The following is an 18,951-nucleotide window of genomic DNA, read 5'->3' as shown; positions in this document are numbered from 1 at the left end:
ACGCAGTTACAAACACAAACATCTAATTCAGGTTTCAGACTGCTACAATACAAATGGTTGTATATCACTCCAGAGGTTCTGTGCAAGAAACATCTCTAGGATGCACTGGGACGCATCCTCAGTGATGTATCCTGGGATCATTGGGTGTTTCGGGTCTTGCAACATCATACACCCTCGCCCAGGCGACCCAGTCGGGGTTGATCAAGTCCCGACTTGCGTCCCAGTAGCAGTCTACGGATCAGCCCTCTAAATCCAAAGCCACCTTGTGGCCTTCTCTGCGGATTGGATGGCCCTCTTCTTGGCTGCCCCTGTAACACCCAAACGGCTGAGGACTTTACAAAGTGAACGCCCTGCAAAGCCTCTGCAGCCGACTTCTATAGGCTCATAAAAGGTTCTCCAGCCTCTCGCCTTGCACTCCTCCACCAGTTCCTGGTACTTAGCACGTTTCCTCTCATTGGCTTCCTCAATACGCTCTTCCCAGGGCACCGTAAGTTCCAGAATGATCAGGTGTCTTGAAGCCTCAGAGGTAATGATCATGTCTGGGCGGAGACTTGTTGTTACAATGTGCTGGGGGAACCTCAGCTGCTTCCCCAGGTCGACCTGCAGCTGCCAGTCAGAAGCAGTGTGGAGGAGGCCTGTTGTTAGTTGTGGGCGTGCCCGGGGTTTCTCGCCAGCTTTGATGAAGGGGACTGCCTTCTTTGGAGCATGATGGTGTTTGCTGGTGCTGATGGCTGAGACTAAGCTCTCAGCAATTGCCTTAAGCACCTGGTCATGGCGCCAACAATAGCGGCCATCGGCCAGAGCCTTTGGGCAGCAGCTGAGGAGATGTTCTAAGGAGCCTCTTCCAGAGCAAAGAAGGCAGGAAGGTGTCTCGCTCTTCCCCCAGACATGGAGGTTCGCTGGGCTTGGCAGGGCATCATCGACAGCTTGTATAAGGAAACGGACCCGATGGAAGTCTGCCTGTAAGATGTTTGTCCAGGTGATCCTGCGCTGCAATGCACTCTCCCACCTTGTCCACGCTCCCTGCTGCCAGAGTCCCGCTGCCCTGCTCACTCTTCCTCTACACCTGCTCGGACCTCTTCCTGGAGTAGGTGTCTTTCCTTGCCACGGGCCTGGCTGACCAGAGTCTTCGGGAAGTAACCCAAGCCTGCTCTGCCTGTCGCCACAGTGCCCACCAGAGCCTTTTGTCTCAGACGTGACTCTGCTGCCTCCAGTGCTTTCCCAGCCTTCCACTTCCTTCCTGTCCTCACCTCAATGCCAGCTGATGACACCTTGCAGTCCCTGGAGTCCCTGTACTGTAGGGCTTCTCTGGTGCGTACCACCATGAATTCTTCCGTGAGACCACTGAAGGGTAGTTGCAGGATGTTACTCGTCCCGTACAGTGCAGCGCTGGTGAGACTGCGTGGAAGGCCCAGCCACTTCCGAAGAAAGTCACTGAACTTCCTTTCTAGGGACTCAACTGTTGTTATTGGGACTGCATAGACCAGCAGGGGCCATGTTGGTTATAGGTCCATAAGTAAACTATCCGTTTGATCCATATTCTCATCTTCAGTTTGTGTCTCGTCAGGTTACAGCTGAATAAATATCAAATCAAATGTAACATAATGGTAAGACTGCAGCATTTCAGCATCCATTAATGAAATTAAAGTCTGTTAAATGATGAATGAGTGGATTACACTATATAAAATGTGATAGTGTTCATTTATTGACTCCTCTACACATAAATGTCTTGGTCGTTGGCATTATTTAATTATTTTGTTAATATTTCTGCTCAACTGGATTAAAATGGAGGCTGTGCTCTTTGCTTACCTGTTGCCATGGTGAATCATAGTATCAGAGCTCCATTGATGATGGCTTTAATCATTCCCAACGCACACACTTAACTCAGAGTGAACATACTCAGAGTTGACTGAACTAATGCTGATCAGCTGTTCTGAAACCGAAAACTCAGAGTTTGACAGCTCAGAGGCGGCCAACCTAGAGTTAAGGATTTAACTCAGAGTTTGTTGAACCTGCTTTCTGAAACAGGCCCCTGGACCACGTCGGTCTGGTAGCCTCAGTTGGGGGAGCAGAAGGAAGAGAAAGAGGAGGAGGTTTGGCTCCTCCTCAATACACATTGCAGTGTATTGAGCCACTCAATACACTGTAATGCAGTGCATATCGTTACGAAACGTCAAACGGGTGAATCGGCGGTTTTTCCTTGTGAAGTGGGCGATGGCAGCGCTATAAAATTTGTCCTTTGACTTGAGCTCCAAAAGAAGTCCTTTCTCTATGGACATCAGTACCAAAGCTCCCAGGCGATCCTCTTCAGTACTGGTTCTGGCGTGCGTCTTGATTCGCTTCAGAGCCGAGTAAGACTGCTCCATGAGGGAGGTGAACACGGGGATGGTCAGCACCAGGCAGGTGAGGGGATACAGCTGCGGCATGCTCTCAGTCAGCTCATTAAGTGTCAGAAAGTGCAGCAGGTCTGATAGGCTCCAAGTTTGTACATGACTGTCAGTTCAATCTTGAGCCTGCAGAAGTGCAACCCATAGTTTTCAGTGTGCAGCTGCCGGTACACTGTGCGCATGTCTAACTAATTAGAATTTTCGGTCTTGAAATGTCTTTCCACTTTCATAACCTTTTCGCTTAATTTTCATCACCTGAAACTCAATCTCGACAAGACCGAGTTTCTTTTTTTCCCAGGAAAGGGCTCTCCCACCACAGACCTGACCATCACCCTCGACAACTCTGTGGTAACTCAATCTCATACCGCAGGAACCTGGGTGTAACACTTGATGACCATCTCTCCCTCACTGCCAACATTGCTGCAACAGCTAGATCTTGCAGATACATGTTGCACAACATCAGAAGGATATGGCCTCTTCTAACCCAGAAGGTGGCACAGTTCTGGTCCAGGCTCTTGTCATCTCACGCTTGGACTACTGCAACTCCCTCCTGGCTGGTCTCCCTGCGTGTGCCATACGACCTCTGCAACTCATCCAGAATGCAGCAGCTCGACTGGTCTTCAACCTACCAAAATTCTCCCACACTACACCGCTCCTCTGCTCCCTTCTCTGGCTTCCTGTAGCTGCTCGCATCCGCTTCAAGACTCTAGTGCTTGCGTTCCATGCTACAAACAGATCTGGTCCAGCCTACATCCAGGACATGATCAAAACCTACACCCCAACCTGCCCTCTTCGCTCTGCATTGGCAAACCGGCTCGCTGCCCCCTCACTGAGAGGATCGCAGCGGCATTCGCAGAACTCGAGACTGTTCACTGTCCTCGCTCCCAAATGGTGGAACGAGCTCCCCATCGACATCCGGACAGCGGAAAGCCTCCACATCTTCCACCGCCGACAAAAAACACATTTCTTCCGACTCTACCTCGACTAAGACGACGACAGAGAAAAAAAAAACAAAAAAACCCGCACTTATGACTAGCACTTCATAGTTTGGCTTACTTGAAGCTCTTACTTACTTCTAGCTCTTATTTGTACCCAAATGTTTAAATGCACTTATTGTAAGTCGCTTTGGATAAAAGCATCTGCTAAATGACATGTAATGTAATAATGTAATTCCAGTTGTGGAGGTGGTGCAGAGGGTGTGGTGGTAATGCAGGTGACATGGTGACATCCACAAACACACACATACACAGAGTGCACACACACACACACACACACAGACAAAGGATGATAAAGGTGAAAGTGTCGAGCACAGTCAAACAGGTGTGAGGCAGCCGAGTCACTTCTTCTTCTTCTTTAGCCTCCACAAGCGTCTGAATGGCTATAAAGTCCAGGCGATGGAAGACCCTCGTGATCCTGAACGTGCTCGGATTCATCGGCTTTATAACTTTTTGGACGAGAACCAACACAGCGGGTAGCGAGCAGGTGGCAGAGGTGGACGCTGGTGTCGGTGTGGAGAGGCAGCTGCAGCAGCAGGTGGAGCGGGTGGTGGTGAGAGAGCCTTTCAGTGGACAGGACGCCCTGATGAGGAGGCTCCAAGACCTGGAGAACCTGGTCTACAAGGACTTACACGGTAAAGATGAGAATAATAACAACAAAAATAATAGTAATACTAATAATAATAAAGGTGTACTTTTATTCATTCTGCATGCGGGGGGGAGGGGGGGGGATTTAAAATGACACAGCAGAAAAAAAGTGTGGGAAGTAAGAAGTGATGAGCTATGAATAAGAACAGGATAAATCTGTGAGGTTTGTTTCTTATTTAAAGTAAGAAAACGAGACAATTTATTCCTTATTTTTAGTCAAATATTTGTTGTAAATCTTGAGATATGGAAATGATAAATATAAAATATGTCTAAATATTTAAGACGATGAAACTTGTTTTAATTACTAAAGAACAAATCTATTAATAGTTAACAATCGATCGGCCAAACCCCATTCTTGTCGTGGAATGATCTGATTGGACAGGAGGCTCTGCCCTCTATAAAACCTAGTCAATGGGAAGTTAAAACTAAGAAAATATTTCCTCCATCCCACGTCCTTTTCGTCGTCTCTTGCGTCACTTTTTTTCCACGAGGCCCAAAGATAAGAGCCCATAGACAAAATGCCGGGGGGACAGAAGCCGCCGGCTGCGATGGACTGGCGAACTGTCCAGGGTGTACCCCGCCTATCGCCCGATGTAGCGGTTAGATGATGACTGACTGACTGACATCAATTGTGACATGAAATATTTGCACTCTGTCACTGTGTGACAAACCCTGGCTTTAGTTGTTTGCCTGGAACCGGTTTTTCAGAGGGCGTGACCTTGGTCATGTCTTGTTCCTTGATCACTTTATTGTGTGTGTGTTTGATTTAGGATGGAACACTCACACAACGGTTGCAGGACCAGTTGGTATTCCTGATATGGTTAATAAAACAATCTCCTTTCTGAGGCACTAAACGTTGGTGCAAAATAGCTCAGTAGCGCCCGCCCCTAAGATGAAACCCAGCAGGACAAAGCCAAAACAAAGTTACACCAAAATCCACAAAACTTAGTGAAAACAGTCCACAAAGAGAAGAGCCCATAGACAAAATGCCTGCTCTGGTGCACGCAGCTTTTTTTCTTTACCCATTGTGTAACTTATTGTTTATAATTCCCTGAGTGGTTACACATAATTAAATAAATCAGTTTCAGAATAACTTAAGTGCTTAAATAATTATTTTTATATTCTCTTAGATTTTTATTTTTATTTCTCTTTATTTTTAGCTTATTTTATTCTATTCTATATTTTATGGTGTTTGGTAACTGGGGTGTTTCTCTTTCCAGTCTCCTGAAAAGTGTGACTCTAATCTTAACAGTGCTGTGTGCTGATGTTGGAGCTGTTAATTTCCCCGAGGGAACCTACCAAAGGGATCAATAAAGTCGTCTGTCTGTCTGTCTGTCTGTCTGACATAAAAGAACATGTCATTCGTTCTGGGCACATCAAAGGCAAAACATTATCCAAAAGGTTTTGCGGTTTCAAAAGGGCGTGGCCAAGGCAACCATCAGAATTTTGGTGAATTTCTAGCATTCGCCCACAAACAGGAATTTGATCGATATTGTTTGTTAAGAGCATTATTATATGAGTCTTTGTCCTCACCGGGCGACTATTGTTAGCTTAATGTGGGTTTTTGTCTCCGAACAAATTGCCCAAGGCCCGTGATTTAGAGGCTACGTGTGCCCCCTGTTGGGCGGTAAAAGTGTGGACATTTATGGGTCTACTACACAGTTGAAGGCCAGAGTTACCAATAAAGACGAAGATTCTAGACTCCATAATCAAGTCATTGTCCCTTGTTTGCTACATCCAGGTCTGTCGTTATCTCTGGGCCTGGTTGAGGGCGACAAGGGTCCGGGTTTGGTTGGCAATCCTGCCTCGGTGGCTCCAGGTGAAGTTGCCAAGGCTAAAGAGGTTAAGGAAAGGTACGGCTACAATGCCTACCTCAGTGACAGAATCTCCTTGGATCGAACTTTACCAGACTTCAGGCCAGCAAAGTAAGTACATGTTCACAAGAGAGACATTTTCAATTTTTTAGGGTTCTCAGTGAGAGTGAGTCTCTGTGTTTTCAGGCAGATTCTCAGCACTGGGAGTTTGGTGAGTGGGGGGGTGGCCTTGAAGGGGACGTCTTGACAGACACAGTTTCACTTGGCTGCATGGACATGGACTAGTTTCATTTTCCTGTATGTCTTTCTGCAGATGCAAAAACGCCACCTTCCCAAAAGACCTCCCAACGATCTCCATCATCTTCGTCTTTGTCAACGAAGCAATGTCCGTGATCCTGCGCTCAATCCACACAGTCGTCAATCACACGCCTGCTCACCTGCTCAAAGAAATAATCCTAGTGGATGACAACAGCGATGACAGTCAGTCAGCACAGGTCACCTTTGTGTATATTGTTCAAGGACTCTAACCGTCTCTCAACCTGTTGTTTTGTTGTTATTTTCATGGACTGCAGAGGAGCTCAAAGGTCCACTGGAATCTTATGTGAACAGACGCTTCCCCGGACTGGTGAAGATCGTCAGGAACCAGAGGAGAGAGGGACTGATCAGGGCCAGAATTGAGGGCTGGAAAATGGCCACCGGAGAGGTGACAGGAATTTTTGATGCACACATGGAGTTCACACCTAACTGGTGAGTCAAGTCTGGAAGCCACAGATGAATAGTTTTAGCCAATTAATCAGCTCCAATAGGACACTTTACGACATTTGGGCATTTCCAGTCTCCTGCCTTTAACCCTGTGTAAGCTGGGTTTGGCCCCAGCAGCTTCTACAACCCTCACATAGAGGAAAAGCAGTAGACAAAATAGGAATGAATTGTTGTTGTACTGTTTGTGTTTATTCTTCCATTAGGGCTGAGCCGATTCTGGCCAGAATTAAAGAGAACCACAGGAGGATCCTTTTACCCTCCATTGACAACATCATGCACGATACCTTCGAGGCAGAATACTATGGGAACTCGGCCCACGGCTACAACTGGGAGCTTTGGTGCATGTACATGGGCGCACCGAAAGAGTGGTATGAGGCTAAGGACGACTCTCTTCCCATCAAGTAAGATAACAACAAAACTTACCTTCTTCATCTCCCTGGGTGTCCTCGGAAGTACTCATCTTCTTTCCTATGTACAGAGGATACACCAAACACCTTCTCACGTTAGCTGTACTTTCCCAGTCATCTGGTAACTCCTCACCATCTACCAGAGTCTGTCACAACTACTCCCCGAACTCAATCTTCTTCTTTTTCCAGCTTCCGCCTTCACTCTCTCTCTTGGTTTCCAAAGTCATCCTACAGACTACCATCCGATGCTGTCTTGACACATCCTACCCTGGCATCACCTTGCAGTCAGCTAGCTCCTTCAGATTGCATCTTCTGCATAGTTTCTTCCTCCGCTCCTCTAGGTCACCCTATGCTCCTTCCTCAACTGTATATTTACACACAAATGACTCCAACACTCATACTGTTGGGTTTAAATCACTGCAGGACTCCTGCCATGATCGGCTGCTCCTTTGTGGTGAACCGTCTTTACTTTGGCGAGATTGGTCTGCATGATCCAGGCATGAACGTGTGGGGCGGAGAGAACATTGAACTTGGCATCAAGGTTTGTGTCTCCTGTTCCTGCTCCTCGTTTACCTCTGTCAGGTCTAACTATGTGTCTTATCTGTACCATCTGTACCTGTATCATATTTACCTGTATCATATTTACCTGTACCATCTGTACCTGTACCATCTGTATCTGTACCTCCTATCTTCCAGGTGTGGATGTGTGGAGGCAGTATGGAGGTGATGCCTTGCTCCAGGGTGGCTCACATTGCACGGGTGAAGAAACCCTACAGCCCGGACCTCGGTACCCACACGCGCCGCAACGCTCTGCGTGTGGCAGAAGTTTGGATGGATGAGTTCAAGTCCAGTGTCTACATGGCCTGGAACCTTCCCATGGAGGTGAGCAAAGAGACAACCATTGGTACAACCATGACTCTTGACAGTAAAGACCTTCCTTCATGAATTCTTCTGCTTGTGCAGAACCACGGTGTCGATATCGGAGACATTTCCGACAGGCTCGCCCTGAGAAAGCGTCTGCAGTGCAAGAGTTTTAAGTGGTACCTCGACAACATTTACCCAGACCTGATCAGGTACAACGGCACGCTGTACTATGGCGAGGTGAGTCCACACTCGAAAACTGGCATGAAGACGTAGAAAACCAAAAAGAGAAACCTTTCCTTTTCTTTTCCCCCACTCATTAAGAGTGATTTTCAAAGACAACTTTTCAATTTCAGGTTCGTAACGCGAAGGCGACACATCTGTGTCTGGATCAGGGCGACCAGGAGAAGAATATGCCCATCCTGCATCCATGTCATGGATGGAGTCCTCAGGTACAATACAGCAACCACACGCTCCACAATCCAGTTCTTCTAATTTTTCTTTGAGTCTTTGTTGAGGTTGAGGAAACACCTGCCAGCCACAATTTCCTGATGTTTTGAGCCGGAAAAACATTCCAAGAGTGTGTATGGGGTCAAAGGATGGCGCAGAAGCTAGCATTCTTACCTCACAGCAAAAAAGGGCAGATCCTGGTGTAGTGGCTAAGCCCCAGCTTAAAGCCACTGAGGGGCTGCAGGACAGGCTAAACGTATTAACGCGCTTGATACGCTTTCTTGTACGTCCAATGAAATCCAGTCCAAACGCTTGTTTTGCTTAATATGCGACCTTTTATTTCTCACATTTTAGGCGCAAGATCAAGTCCAATAAACAGCAATAAATGACAGTAAGTGACGGAGACCACCGTGCCAAAAGCATATCGTTTTAGCGGTTGAAAAACTGTGCGCTCTTCCGTCCGGCAACACCTGCCCAGTGACACAAAGTTCCCACCTTTATAGCAACAAAAAGAACACACCCACCACCTGTCTTCATAAATTGGTAGTGCAGCAGCTACACAAAGAAATGGCTCCTACACACCGGCCCCTAATTGTAATGGATACCAGACATACAATTCTTTCAAAAATAAACCAGGGAGCCATAATCAAAATGATACATTGAACACATTTTACAACACAAATTATTTCAAGTAACATATTCATGTGAACCTTTGACCTTCTATTCTGTACCCTCACAAAGCAAGCAAAGTTTTGTCACAGGACGTTCAATGACACTTGATTTTGTCTGTAAACGTACTGAACGCGCCAGGCCTTTTTTATCCTGAAAAGCCTCCAAGACTCTTCCTAGTGGCCAGGAGCCTCTTGGGGCAGTAGCATCCATTATGACCACAATATATCCCGGCTTAAGATTCCTCCTTTCCTGATTCCACTTTTGCCTCTTCTGCAGTAGAGGTAGATATTCCCGTATCCAGCGTTTCCAGAAAAGATCAGATATATACTGGACCTGTCTCCATCTTCTCTTTACATACAGATCATGTGGCTCAAACAATCCAGGTGGTAAAGATGGTCTTCCTTTCATGAGCAGAATATGGTTGGGGGTGAGCAGTTCCAGATCGCTTGGATCATCTGAGAGCTTGGTGATAGGACGATCATTTAAGATGGCTTCAGCTTCACACATCACTGTGGCTTCCTTCTTGACCTCTGTGTCATTTGCTGATATAGCAATCTCTACCAGATTTGCTGGCCAGTTACTTTCTGGTTCACACAGAAACTTTGGACCCTGAATCCACCTGTTGTCCTGGATGAAATTTCCAACTCTCACTCCTCTGGATGCAATATCCGCTGGATTTTCTTTAGAGCTCACATACCTCCATTGTGAAGTTTTAGTGGCCTCTCTGATAGTAGCAGAGCTTTCAGCAATCTCCATGAACCTCCTGTCCTCCCTCGAGAGCCCCTTTTCCTCTGTAGCTCTCCCGTTAAAGTCATGGTTGTACTGCTCCTTTAGCATAGCTTCCAACCTGCTCACACCAATCCTGTTCACAACCACTGAAGGGACCTCCTCTTCCAAGCTGCTTCCATTTCCATGTATAAGGCCATTAATTACCCATCCCAATGCTGTTCTTATAGCATACGGGCCTTCCCCTTGGCTATTTATGATCTCCCAAGGCTCCAATAGCTTGGGAACGTTGCTTCCAATCAACAGATCCACGTTAGCCTTTATGCTGGGAATTTTTATAAGTAGGACCACTTTGCCAGATCTTCTTCAGTCACAATGTTGTCTGTGCTTACAGGCATTTTCTTTTGGGTGAGGATTTCGGGAAGGTTGTAGAAAAGGTTAGTCTCCAAACCAGATATTTCTAAGCCAGATAATGAATAGGCAGGGACCACCCTTTCCTGTCCCATAGTTTGTAGGAGAAAGTTAGTTCGCCTACCAGCAAGATTGAGCCTCTGCATAAGCTGTTCTGAACAAAAGGTGGCGGTACTGCAAGGATCCAAAAATGCATAAGTGTTGATGATACAGTCTCCATTGATGGATTTAACTCGGACTGGGAGGATGGAAAGAAGACAGCGATCGTCTCCGGCCCCTGTATGACCACACGTTGATGCTGTGATGTTACATGCTACAGGCTCCTTGGAGTACTTTGTGTGTGTCATATCTTTGTCATTTTGTTCAATATGAAGCACACTGGGGTGGCCTCGACTACAAACCCTGCAAGTCAAGCGCTTATCACAGTTTCGACTTGTGTGTCCAGCACATAAACAGCCGAAACAAAGCTCCTTTTCCTTTAGAAAGCTTATTTTGTCTCTGTGTTTCTTCTTTTCAAACTGCTGACATACTTCCAATAAGTGGCTTCCGGAACAATACACACAAGTTAACTTCTGCACTGCGCAATGCACCGGTGAATCCACCTTTAACCTTCTGGAGTTCTCCTCTGATTGTGCTGGTTCAATGGTGGTGGCGAAGCTGTTTCCTCTCAGCTTACTCACTGGCTGTGGCCTCATCCTGTGTTTGACCTTGGAAATAGAAGGAACATCCCGAATGTCACCAAATAGAGGGTCAGATATTATTCTGACATGTTTTTCAATGAATGCGACCAGATCCCTGAAAACAGCTCTATGGTCAGATGCTTCTAATATTTCGTATGCCACAGTCCTCCATTGTTCTCTCACCTTAAATGGTAGCTTGGACATGACAGCTCTCATGGTACTTGGACTGTCTAACTCACTCATGTACTGCAGTTTCTCCATGACATTACAACATGAACGTGTTACTGCCTGGACAGGGGATTTAAACATACGACATCACTCCGACGATGTTTCCTCTCCGGCAGCTTTACCGAGAATCTGTTTTATTTCTTAAATATTTACAATTAAGTACACAAAATAATAACATAAAAAACATTACAATAATACAGCAAGGTGGACATTCACAAAAACAGTTCCTTAAATAATAAACAAAACATTATCTTAACACTAATTTATCTATATAAAACTCTATAAAACTAATATATAATAATAACTCTTTATTAAACTATATGTGCATGCAAGCATCACGAGAACCTCTCATCTCTGGCCACTAGATGTCACTTTAGACTGGCAAACCCGACCAAAACACAAACATGAAGGCACAGCTTCCCAAAACACCCAAAACACAAATAGAATTACAAAACTAAGTTATTCAGTAGTTAAACACACAAATGTCACTTCTCATACCTGGACAGGGGATTTAAACATACGACATCACTCCGACGATGTTTCCTCTCCGGCAGCTTTACCGAGAATGAGGCCGTTTCTCAATACTCAAGTTAGCAAGTATGTACTTGCTTACTTGGGAAGTATATACTTGAGAAGTAAGCTGGGAGTATATACTTGCCAAGTACGGGAGTACACAAGTATGTGGTTGTTTCTCAATACTCAAGTATGCAAGTATGTATGTATTGTTCTGCTGTTTGAATGGTGGCTGGCGCCAAGTGCTGCAGCCTCATTACCGCCACCTACGGTGTTGATCAATGAACATATGAAATACTTTTAATAAATGCATATACATGTTGTTATTATTTTTACATTTTAAATATTTAACTTCATTTATTAATTTATTTCTATTAAAATATACAATACAAATAATACAACGTGGAAAATAGATAGAGTACAGCATTGAATAGTGTAGTGTATATATATATATATATATATATATATATATATATATATATATATATATATTAGAGCTGGGCAGAGATTAATTTTTTTAATCTAGATTAATCTCACTGCAATCTTGGAGTTAATCTAGATTAATCTAGATTAAAATGGCTCATTTGAATTCTTCTTCTGCTAAGTGGCGCTCCTCTGTTTTCATCACACCTAACATTAGGAGTAGGACAGAAAAAGTATATCAGAGTAAGATTGCTAGTAGTAGTAGGCAACTATCAGCAACTAATCAGCAAAACGTTGATAACGTTAGCTAAAGCTATACCGCGTGAAGTTAGTTTCAGGTTGGATATTCATTCAGACAGTTGTCGGACGCGACGGTTGGATATCCAACCTGAAACCATTTTCAACGTGGTAAATTACATAGACCGTTATAAAACAAAAAATGACAATAAATTACATAACGTAACGTTACCTACATCCGCGCTCAGCCAGGTCAGAGCCTTCTGGGCCAGGTATACATCCGCGCTAACATATCAAAGTGAAATTCATAGCTTGCTCACTATGTGGACCCAGGTCCCAGACCCAACTTTGAGAATAGATTAACGGCGATAATTTTCTTATCGCGCGATAAGAGTCTCGCGTTAACGCAGCACGTTAACGCCGTTAACGGCCCAGCACTAATATATATATATATATATATATATGACGTGAACAAATATATACTACTCTACATAGCTAATATTTACATATTATATTTAAGTACAGATACAATGACCGTGCGAATTTAATATAAATCTAACTTTGAAAGTTGAAATTTAAAAAAAATTAATGATATACAAACTTTCAAAACGTCAGGTCAAAACGTCTCCATTAAAATCAAAATAACACGTCAACAACAAATCTATGGATCACACCGAGCATGTAATGACAGCGACACAAACATACACAAACCACATATTTGAATTATAAATGACTAACTTCTCGCCTCAAATGATCTTAAAACTTTGTTCCGGGACACAGAAAAATATTTATTTCAGATTTATATTTCTATTATCTGCTGCTATGCTCCGCCGAAATGTATTCTGGGATACATGGCCATTCCAAGTACGCTTAAGTCACCTCCGATGCATACTTGGTAAACATGGGCGGAGCGAGAACACTTCCGGGTTTGAGAACCGTCCTCGCTGTTCGCTTACTTGAGAATTGGAACAGCACTTGGACTGAGGCTGATGACGTTTTCACAAGTACGGGAGTACGCAAGTACGCACAAGTACGCACAAGTATGGATATTGAGAAACGGCCTGAGGCATCGTGCGGAGCGCTCCCCCTTCCGGCCTTAGCAGGCAAAAGTAATCGATCACTGATCGTCTTTCCTGAGGCTAAACTAAACGATGAACACTCTTGATTTTATGATCTTTTATGACCTCTTATTAAAGATAATCCATCTATCACAAACGCAGAAAGAGAGAGTAACTTTGCAATGCATTCACATCTTCACCTTTTTGTGCTTGTCCAGATAGGAATTCATTGCATTTGATGCTGCTTTAGAACCACTTTGAGACTCAAAAGCCTGTAGCACTGCTAATTTAGCAGTAGATGCAGCTAGCTTTGCTTCCAGCTCCAGCTGTTGTTTTTTCCTTTAAGCTGTTGCTCTTGTTCCTCCAAAGCATGCATGTTCTGTAAAGCTGCAGCATGAGCAAGCAACTCTGCTCTTTCGACCTCCGCTTTAATTCTTGCCGCAGAAGTAGTGCTTGAGTTTACACTGCGTGAGCTTTTTCTGCTTGAATGCTTGCTTGGTACATTTGAAGCACTGTCCTCTGGATTCACATCATCATCGTTATCATCCTCAACACCATCATCATCATCATCATCCTCAACACCATCATCATCATCATCATCATCATCATTTAATGTCTGTTCAGCAACTGACCCATTTTTTCACATGAGGAATGAATTCATCATTGGGTATCATTTTTGCTTTGAACCATATGTTGTGCTTTTCTTTTTCATCATCAGGTAAAATATAAATCAAAGGCTTTAGCAGTCAGAGTTACAACACGTTTTGGCTTGTCTTTTTGCGCATTAATGTCAATATTAATGTTCACTTCGGCTGATTGCGCAACAGCCTCGGCGGGATTCTTCACAGCTTCCCAAACATCCATATTGATTTAACCACACACGCAACATTGATCAAGTTCGTTGTTCGCCCTCTTTGACCACCAATGCATTGGATTTACGCACTGAACAACTGTGCACTTATACATGAATGGCCATTCATATATTTGTAGCGCTACGAACTCACGTTGGGCGCCTTGATGATCCCGGTGAATGACTCCATTGCCACCGGCGTTTGAAGATTGGCTCCCGGTGTCCTCACGCTGACGTGAGATCCAGGCAAATCCTACTCCACATAGCGTGTCCTATGGCTCGTGTCCGGTGTCCTCACGCTGGCGTGTCCCGGTGTCCTCTCTCGCGGCAATCGCATGCGATAGGTGGGCTCTCTCAGGTACCTTGATGTCCGCTTTCCAGGATCACATCAACTGGTAACTGTAGCGTCGTCCGCGACATCCAACGCCGCCTGACGGCGAAACTCTTCCCGCTGACTTCAGCAAGTTTTTCAACTTTGTGTAGTGGCTAAGCCCCAGCTTAAAGCCACTGAGGGGCTGCAGGACAGGCTAAACTTATTAATACGCTTATACGCTTTCTTGTACGTCCAATGAAATCCAGTCCAAACGCTTGTTTTGCTTAATATGTGACCTTTTATTTCTCACGTTTTAGGCGCAAGATCAAGTCCAATAAACAGCAATAAATGACAGTAAGTGACGGAGACCACCGTGCCAAAAGCATATCGTTTTAGCGGTTGAAAAACTGTGTGCTCTTCCGTCCGGCAACATCTCCTCTTGGTTTCTTCCTTTATGCCGGGATCAGACGACACACATTCAGTCCGATTTTCAAGCGAATGTTGGGAATGATAAATGTGTAGTGCAAATGAAAGAACAGAGCATGTTTGTCTGACATTTCCTACAACATGCTCCTGGACGTTGACCAACAGAGTGCTCTGACACGGCATAACGAGCTGAAGAGGGAAGAATAACCAATATGTGCAAGAAACATCTCTAGGATGCACTGGGACGCATCCTCAGTGATGTATCCTGGGATCATTGGGTGTTTCAGGTCTTGCAACATCATACACCCTCGCCCAGGCGACCCAGTCGGGGTTGATCAAGTCCCGACTTGCGTCCCAGTAGCAGTCCACGGATCAGCCCTCTTAATCCAAAGCCACCTTGTGGCCTTCTCTGCGGCTCCACTCGCGGATTGGATGGCCCTCTTCTTGGCTGCCCCTGTAACACCCAAACGGCTGAGGACTTTACAAAGTGAAAGCCCTGCAAAGCCTCTGCAGCCGACTTCTATAGGCTCATAAAAGGTTCTCCAGCCTCTCGCCTTGCACTCCTCCACCAGTTCCTGGTACTTAGCACGTTTCCTCTCATTGGCTTCCTCAATACGCTCTTCCCAGAGCACCGTAAGTTCCAGAATGATCAGGTGTCTTGAAGCCTCAGGGGTAACGATCATGTCTTGGCGGAGACTTGTTGTTACTATGTGCTGGGGGAACCTCAGCTGCTTCCCCAGGTCGACCTGCAGCTGCCAGTCAGAGGCAGTGTGGAGGAGGCCTGTTGTTAGTTGTGGGCGTGCCCGGGGTTTCTCTCCAGCTTTGATGAAGGGGACTGCCTTCTTTGGAGCATGATGGTGTTTGCTGGTGCACCACCAGCAATTGCCTTAAGCACCTGGTCATGGCGCCAACGATAGCGGCCATCGGCCAGAGCCTTTGGGCAGCAGCTGAGGAGATGTTCTAAGGAGCCTCTTCCAGAGCAAAGAAGGCAGGAAGGTGTCTCGCCCTTCCCCCAGACATGGAGGTTCGCTGGGCTTGGCAGGGCATCATAGACAGCTTGTATAAGGAAACGGACTCGATGGAAGTCTGCCTGTAAGATGTTTGTCCAGGTGATCCTGCGCTGCAATGCACTCTCCCACCTTGTCCACGCTCCCTGCTGCCGGAGTCCCGCTGCCCTGCTCACTCGCTCTTCCTCTACGCCTGCTCGGACCTCTTCCTGGAGTAGATGGTGTCTTTCCTTGACATGGGCCTGGCTGACCAGAGTCTTCGGGAAGTAACCCAAGCCTGCTCTGCCTGTCGCCACAGTGCCCACCAGAGCCTTTTGTCTCAGACGTGACTCTGCTGCCTCCAGTGCTTTCCCAGCCTTCCACTTCCTTCCTGTCCTCACCTCAATGCCAGCTGTTCTTGGTTGTCACCTAGTCTGTTCCTAGGCGTCACTGGCTGTGCCAGACATTATCTGTGCAAGAAACATCTCTAGGATGCACTAATAATAATACTTTAGTGGCCATGACTGGCAACTCCTTGACCCTCCTCCCCAATGAACTTGTGAACTTGTGAACCAGGATGGGTCAGGGTCTAACTTGTAGTTGTTGGGGAACAACTATAGTGGCAATAATTTGATTGATAAACAATTAAATTATAAAAAATAAAAAAAGAAAATATTTTAATTAAATATTTTGAAAAATGAATTAAATGTTAATTAATTCTAGAACGGGGCACCATCCTGAAAAAAGGGAAAAGACAATCAATCTATGCCTTTAAAATCAGTCTTAAATAATCACTGTAATTGACTATGATATCAAAGATATCCCAATTTAACAGTATTGAAGGTATGAATCCGAGCACAGACCCTCTCAACCCCCGTTTGTCACAGTATTCATGTACGAAAGACACAGAGCATTCCTTCAGGTTAATAAAAGAAATAATTTATTAAATCAAAACGAAATTAATTAAACAATCCTATTCACTGAAAGTGAACGTTAATGTATAACGAGAATCTATTGGTTGAATCAACAAACATTACTTGCTAAACTACAAAAATACAGGCTATATACAACATAAACACCAATGTGCGTGTGTGTGTGTGTGTGTGTGTGTGTGAGACGTGTGTGTAACATGAGACAAAAGTTAGAAAGTTAGAAATAACTACACAGAGCTTCATCAAGCTCTCATAGAAGAATTCTCCTCAAGTGTGGACAAGATTACTTCCATGGCTGCAGCCCTTCAAGTTAAACGTTAAACTTTGTGTCATCTGATCTCGCCACAGCGGAATATCGGTCTCCATCTTGTCCTCTGCCATGTGTCCTCTTCTGTAACACCAACTGTCCTCATGTCCTCCTTCACAACATGTACAAACCTTCTCCACAGTCTTTTCTCTTTTCTTCCTGCCCGGCAACTCCATCTTCAGCATCCTTGACCAAACCATCTCACTATTGACTCTCTTACTTTATCTCCAAATCGTTCAACCTGAGTGTCTCTGTGTTTACACTCAGATGGGACGTTACACCAAAAATGGTCAGCTGTACGTGGGCCGGATGGGCAGCATAGGAGAAGACACTCGCTGCCTAATGGACAACGAGGTCAGCGACTTCCCTCAGCTTGTCGACTGCACTAAAGTCACCAATGTCAACCAAAAGACTTGGTATTTCTCTCAGGTAAGAAGAGAGCACTAACATCCGTTCACTTTGCACTTACAATATCATACGTATATTGTTCTTGTAATTGTTTTACAGTAAACTGTTGCGTTATAAAGTGAAATGTATGTTGTTGTCCCGAACTGGACAGAGCTCCTGCTTGTGTGGACGGCTTTATCCTCACCGTCGTCTCCATGTTGTTGTCGTTGTTGTCTCCTTGTTGTCTCCATGTTGTCTCTGTTGTCTCCATATTGTCCCGTTGTCTCCTTGTTGTCTCTGTGTTGTCTCTGTGTTGTCTCAATGTTGTCTCAATGTTGTCTCCATGTTGTCTCGTTGTTATCTCCATGTTTCTCGTTCTTGTCTCCATGTTGTCTCCTTGTTGTGTCCTTGTTGTCTCCATGTTATCTCCATGTTGTCTCCTTGTTGTCTCCATGTTGTCTCCCTGTTGTGTCCATGTTGTCTCCTTGTTGTGTCCTTGTCTCCATGTTATCTCCATGTTGTCTCGTTGTGTCCGTGTTGTGTCCGTGTTGTCTCGTTGTTGTCTCCATATTATCTCCATGTTGTCTCCTCCAGAACAAAGCCATCATAAACAAAGCTTCAGGACGATGTTTGGAGGTGAAGGAGGAGAAAGTGGACTTCGGGCACCGACTGATCCTGCAGACGTGTACGGGACAGACGTGGAGCTTTAAGAACGTGGCCAAAGTGTAGAAGGGCTGAAGTGGACTCACCTGAAAGAAACAATAATAACAATGTTTTTCTGGATTTCTGGAGTTTGCTTTACGACGACTGTGATTCTGATTCGTATTGAAGTTTGTATTCTTGTTGTAAATTAGCGACTTTGCACTTGTCTCTAAAGAATCGTCTCTGTCCTAAGAGCACAGGTTTAGGGGTTAAATCTGGGTTTTTTTCTTTGTTTTTTCTCGGAGATGGATTTTTGTCTTGTTTCAAATGCAGCGCCTCCTGTGGTACGACGGCGGTTTGCACCAAAACTCTGGTGTTTTTTTTTAAATCACTCGTCTTTAAAAAAATTTTTTTTACAGAATAAACCTCAAAATCTTATCAGGTTTTATTGCTTTTATTTTGTGATTTTTTTTCAGTTAATTTTCTGTTGTGTTTTCAGAAACCTGCTGGTTTCTGAATGTTTGTTGACACTTGATTTTTGTTTTCTAAGAGCTATAAAAATAGTATAAAACTATTATTATTATTATTATTTGTTGAATGTATTTATTCATTTATTCACAAAAAACATCAGGTTTTTGAAGAGAAAATTATTTTGTGACTTCAAAAAACAGCTGATTTGATTTATCATGTTAATACAATAATGTTAATTCAGAAAAATATTTTAGTTACAGACGAATCATTTTGTCAATTCAGAAAAAAATCTGTTTTCCAAGAAAAAGTCTCCAAATTCAGAAAAAAACATTTTTTTATATTTTCTTCATTTATTCACAAAAATA

At 44.5% G+C, this 18,951-nt stretch overlaps 2 protein-coding genes across 2 annotated transcripts; one reads left to right on the top strand and one right to left on the bottom strand.

Annotated features, from left to right (window-relative positions):
• Positions 1–227: 227 nt before the first annotated feature.
• LOC122768309 lies at positions 228–2,426 on the bottom strand. Its single transcript, XM_044024218.1, is given in 3 exon segments — positions 228–1,040; positions 1,043–1,493; positions 2,286–2,426. Coding segments are annotated over 3 exon segments (1,386 nt in total). The 3' UTR covers positions 228–246.
• Positions 2,427–3,508: 1,082 nt separating this feature from the next.
• LOC122782462 (polypeptide N-acetylgalactosaminyltransferase 17-like) lies at positions 3,509–18,700 on the top strand. The gene is made up of 11 exons (XM_044046803.1): positions 3,509–4,017; positions 5,772–5,955; positions 6,158–6,324; positions 6,417–6,591; positions 6,810–7,007; positions 7,437–7,554; positions 7,710–7,895; positions 7,977–8,114; positions 8,231–8,326; positions 17,354–17,515; positions 18,068–18,700. Exons 1-11 carry the CDS (start codon positions 3,762–3,764, stop codon positions 18,200–18,202), a joined length of 1,815 nt encoding a protein of 604 aa, XP_043902738.1. The 5' UTR covers positions 3,509–3,761; the 3' UTR covers positions 18,203–18,700.
• The last annotated feature ends 251 nt before the right edge of the window (positions 18,701–18,951 follow it).

This window comes from Solea senegalensis, linkage group LG1 (assembly GCF_019176455.1).
Source record: "Solea senegalensis isolate Sse05_10M linkage group LG1, IFAPA_SoseM_1, whole genome shotgun sequence".
NCBI classification, from domain to species: domain Eukaryota; kingdom Metazoa; phylum Chordata; class Actinopteri; order Pleuronectiformes; family Soleidae; genus Solea; species Solea senegalensis.
The sequence above is the reverse complement of the archived record's forward strand: the minus strand, read 5'-3'. Positions and strand labels throughout refer to the sequence as shown.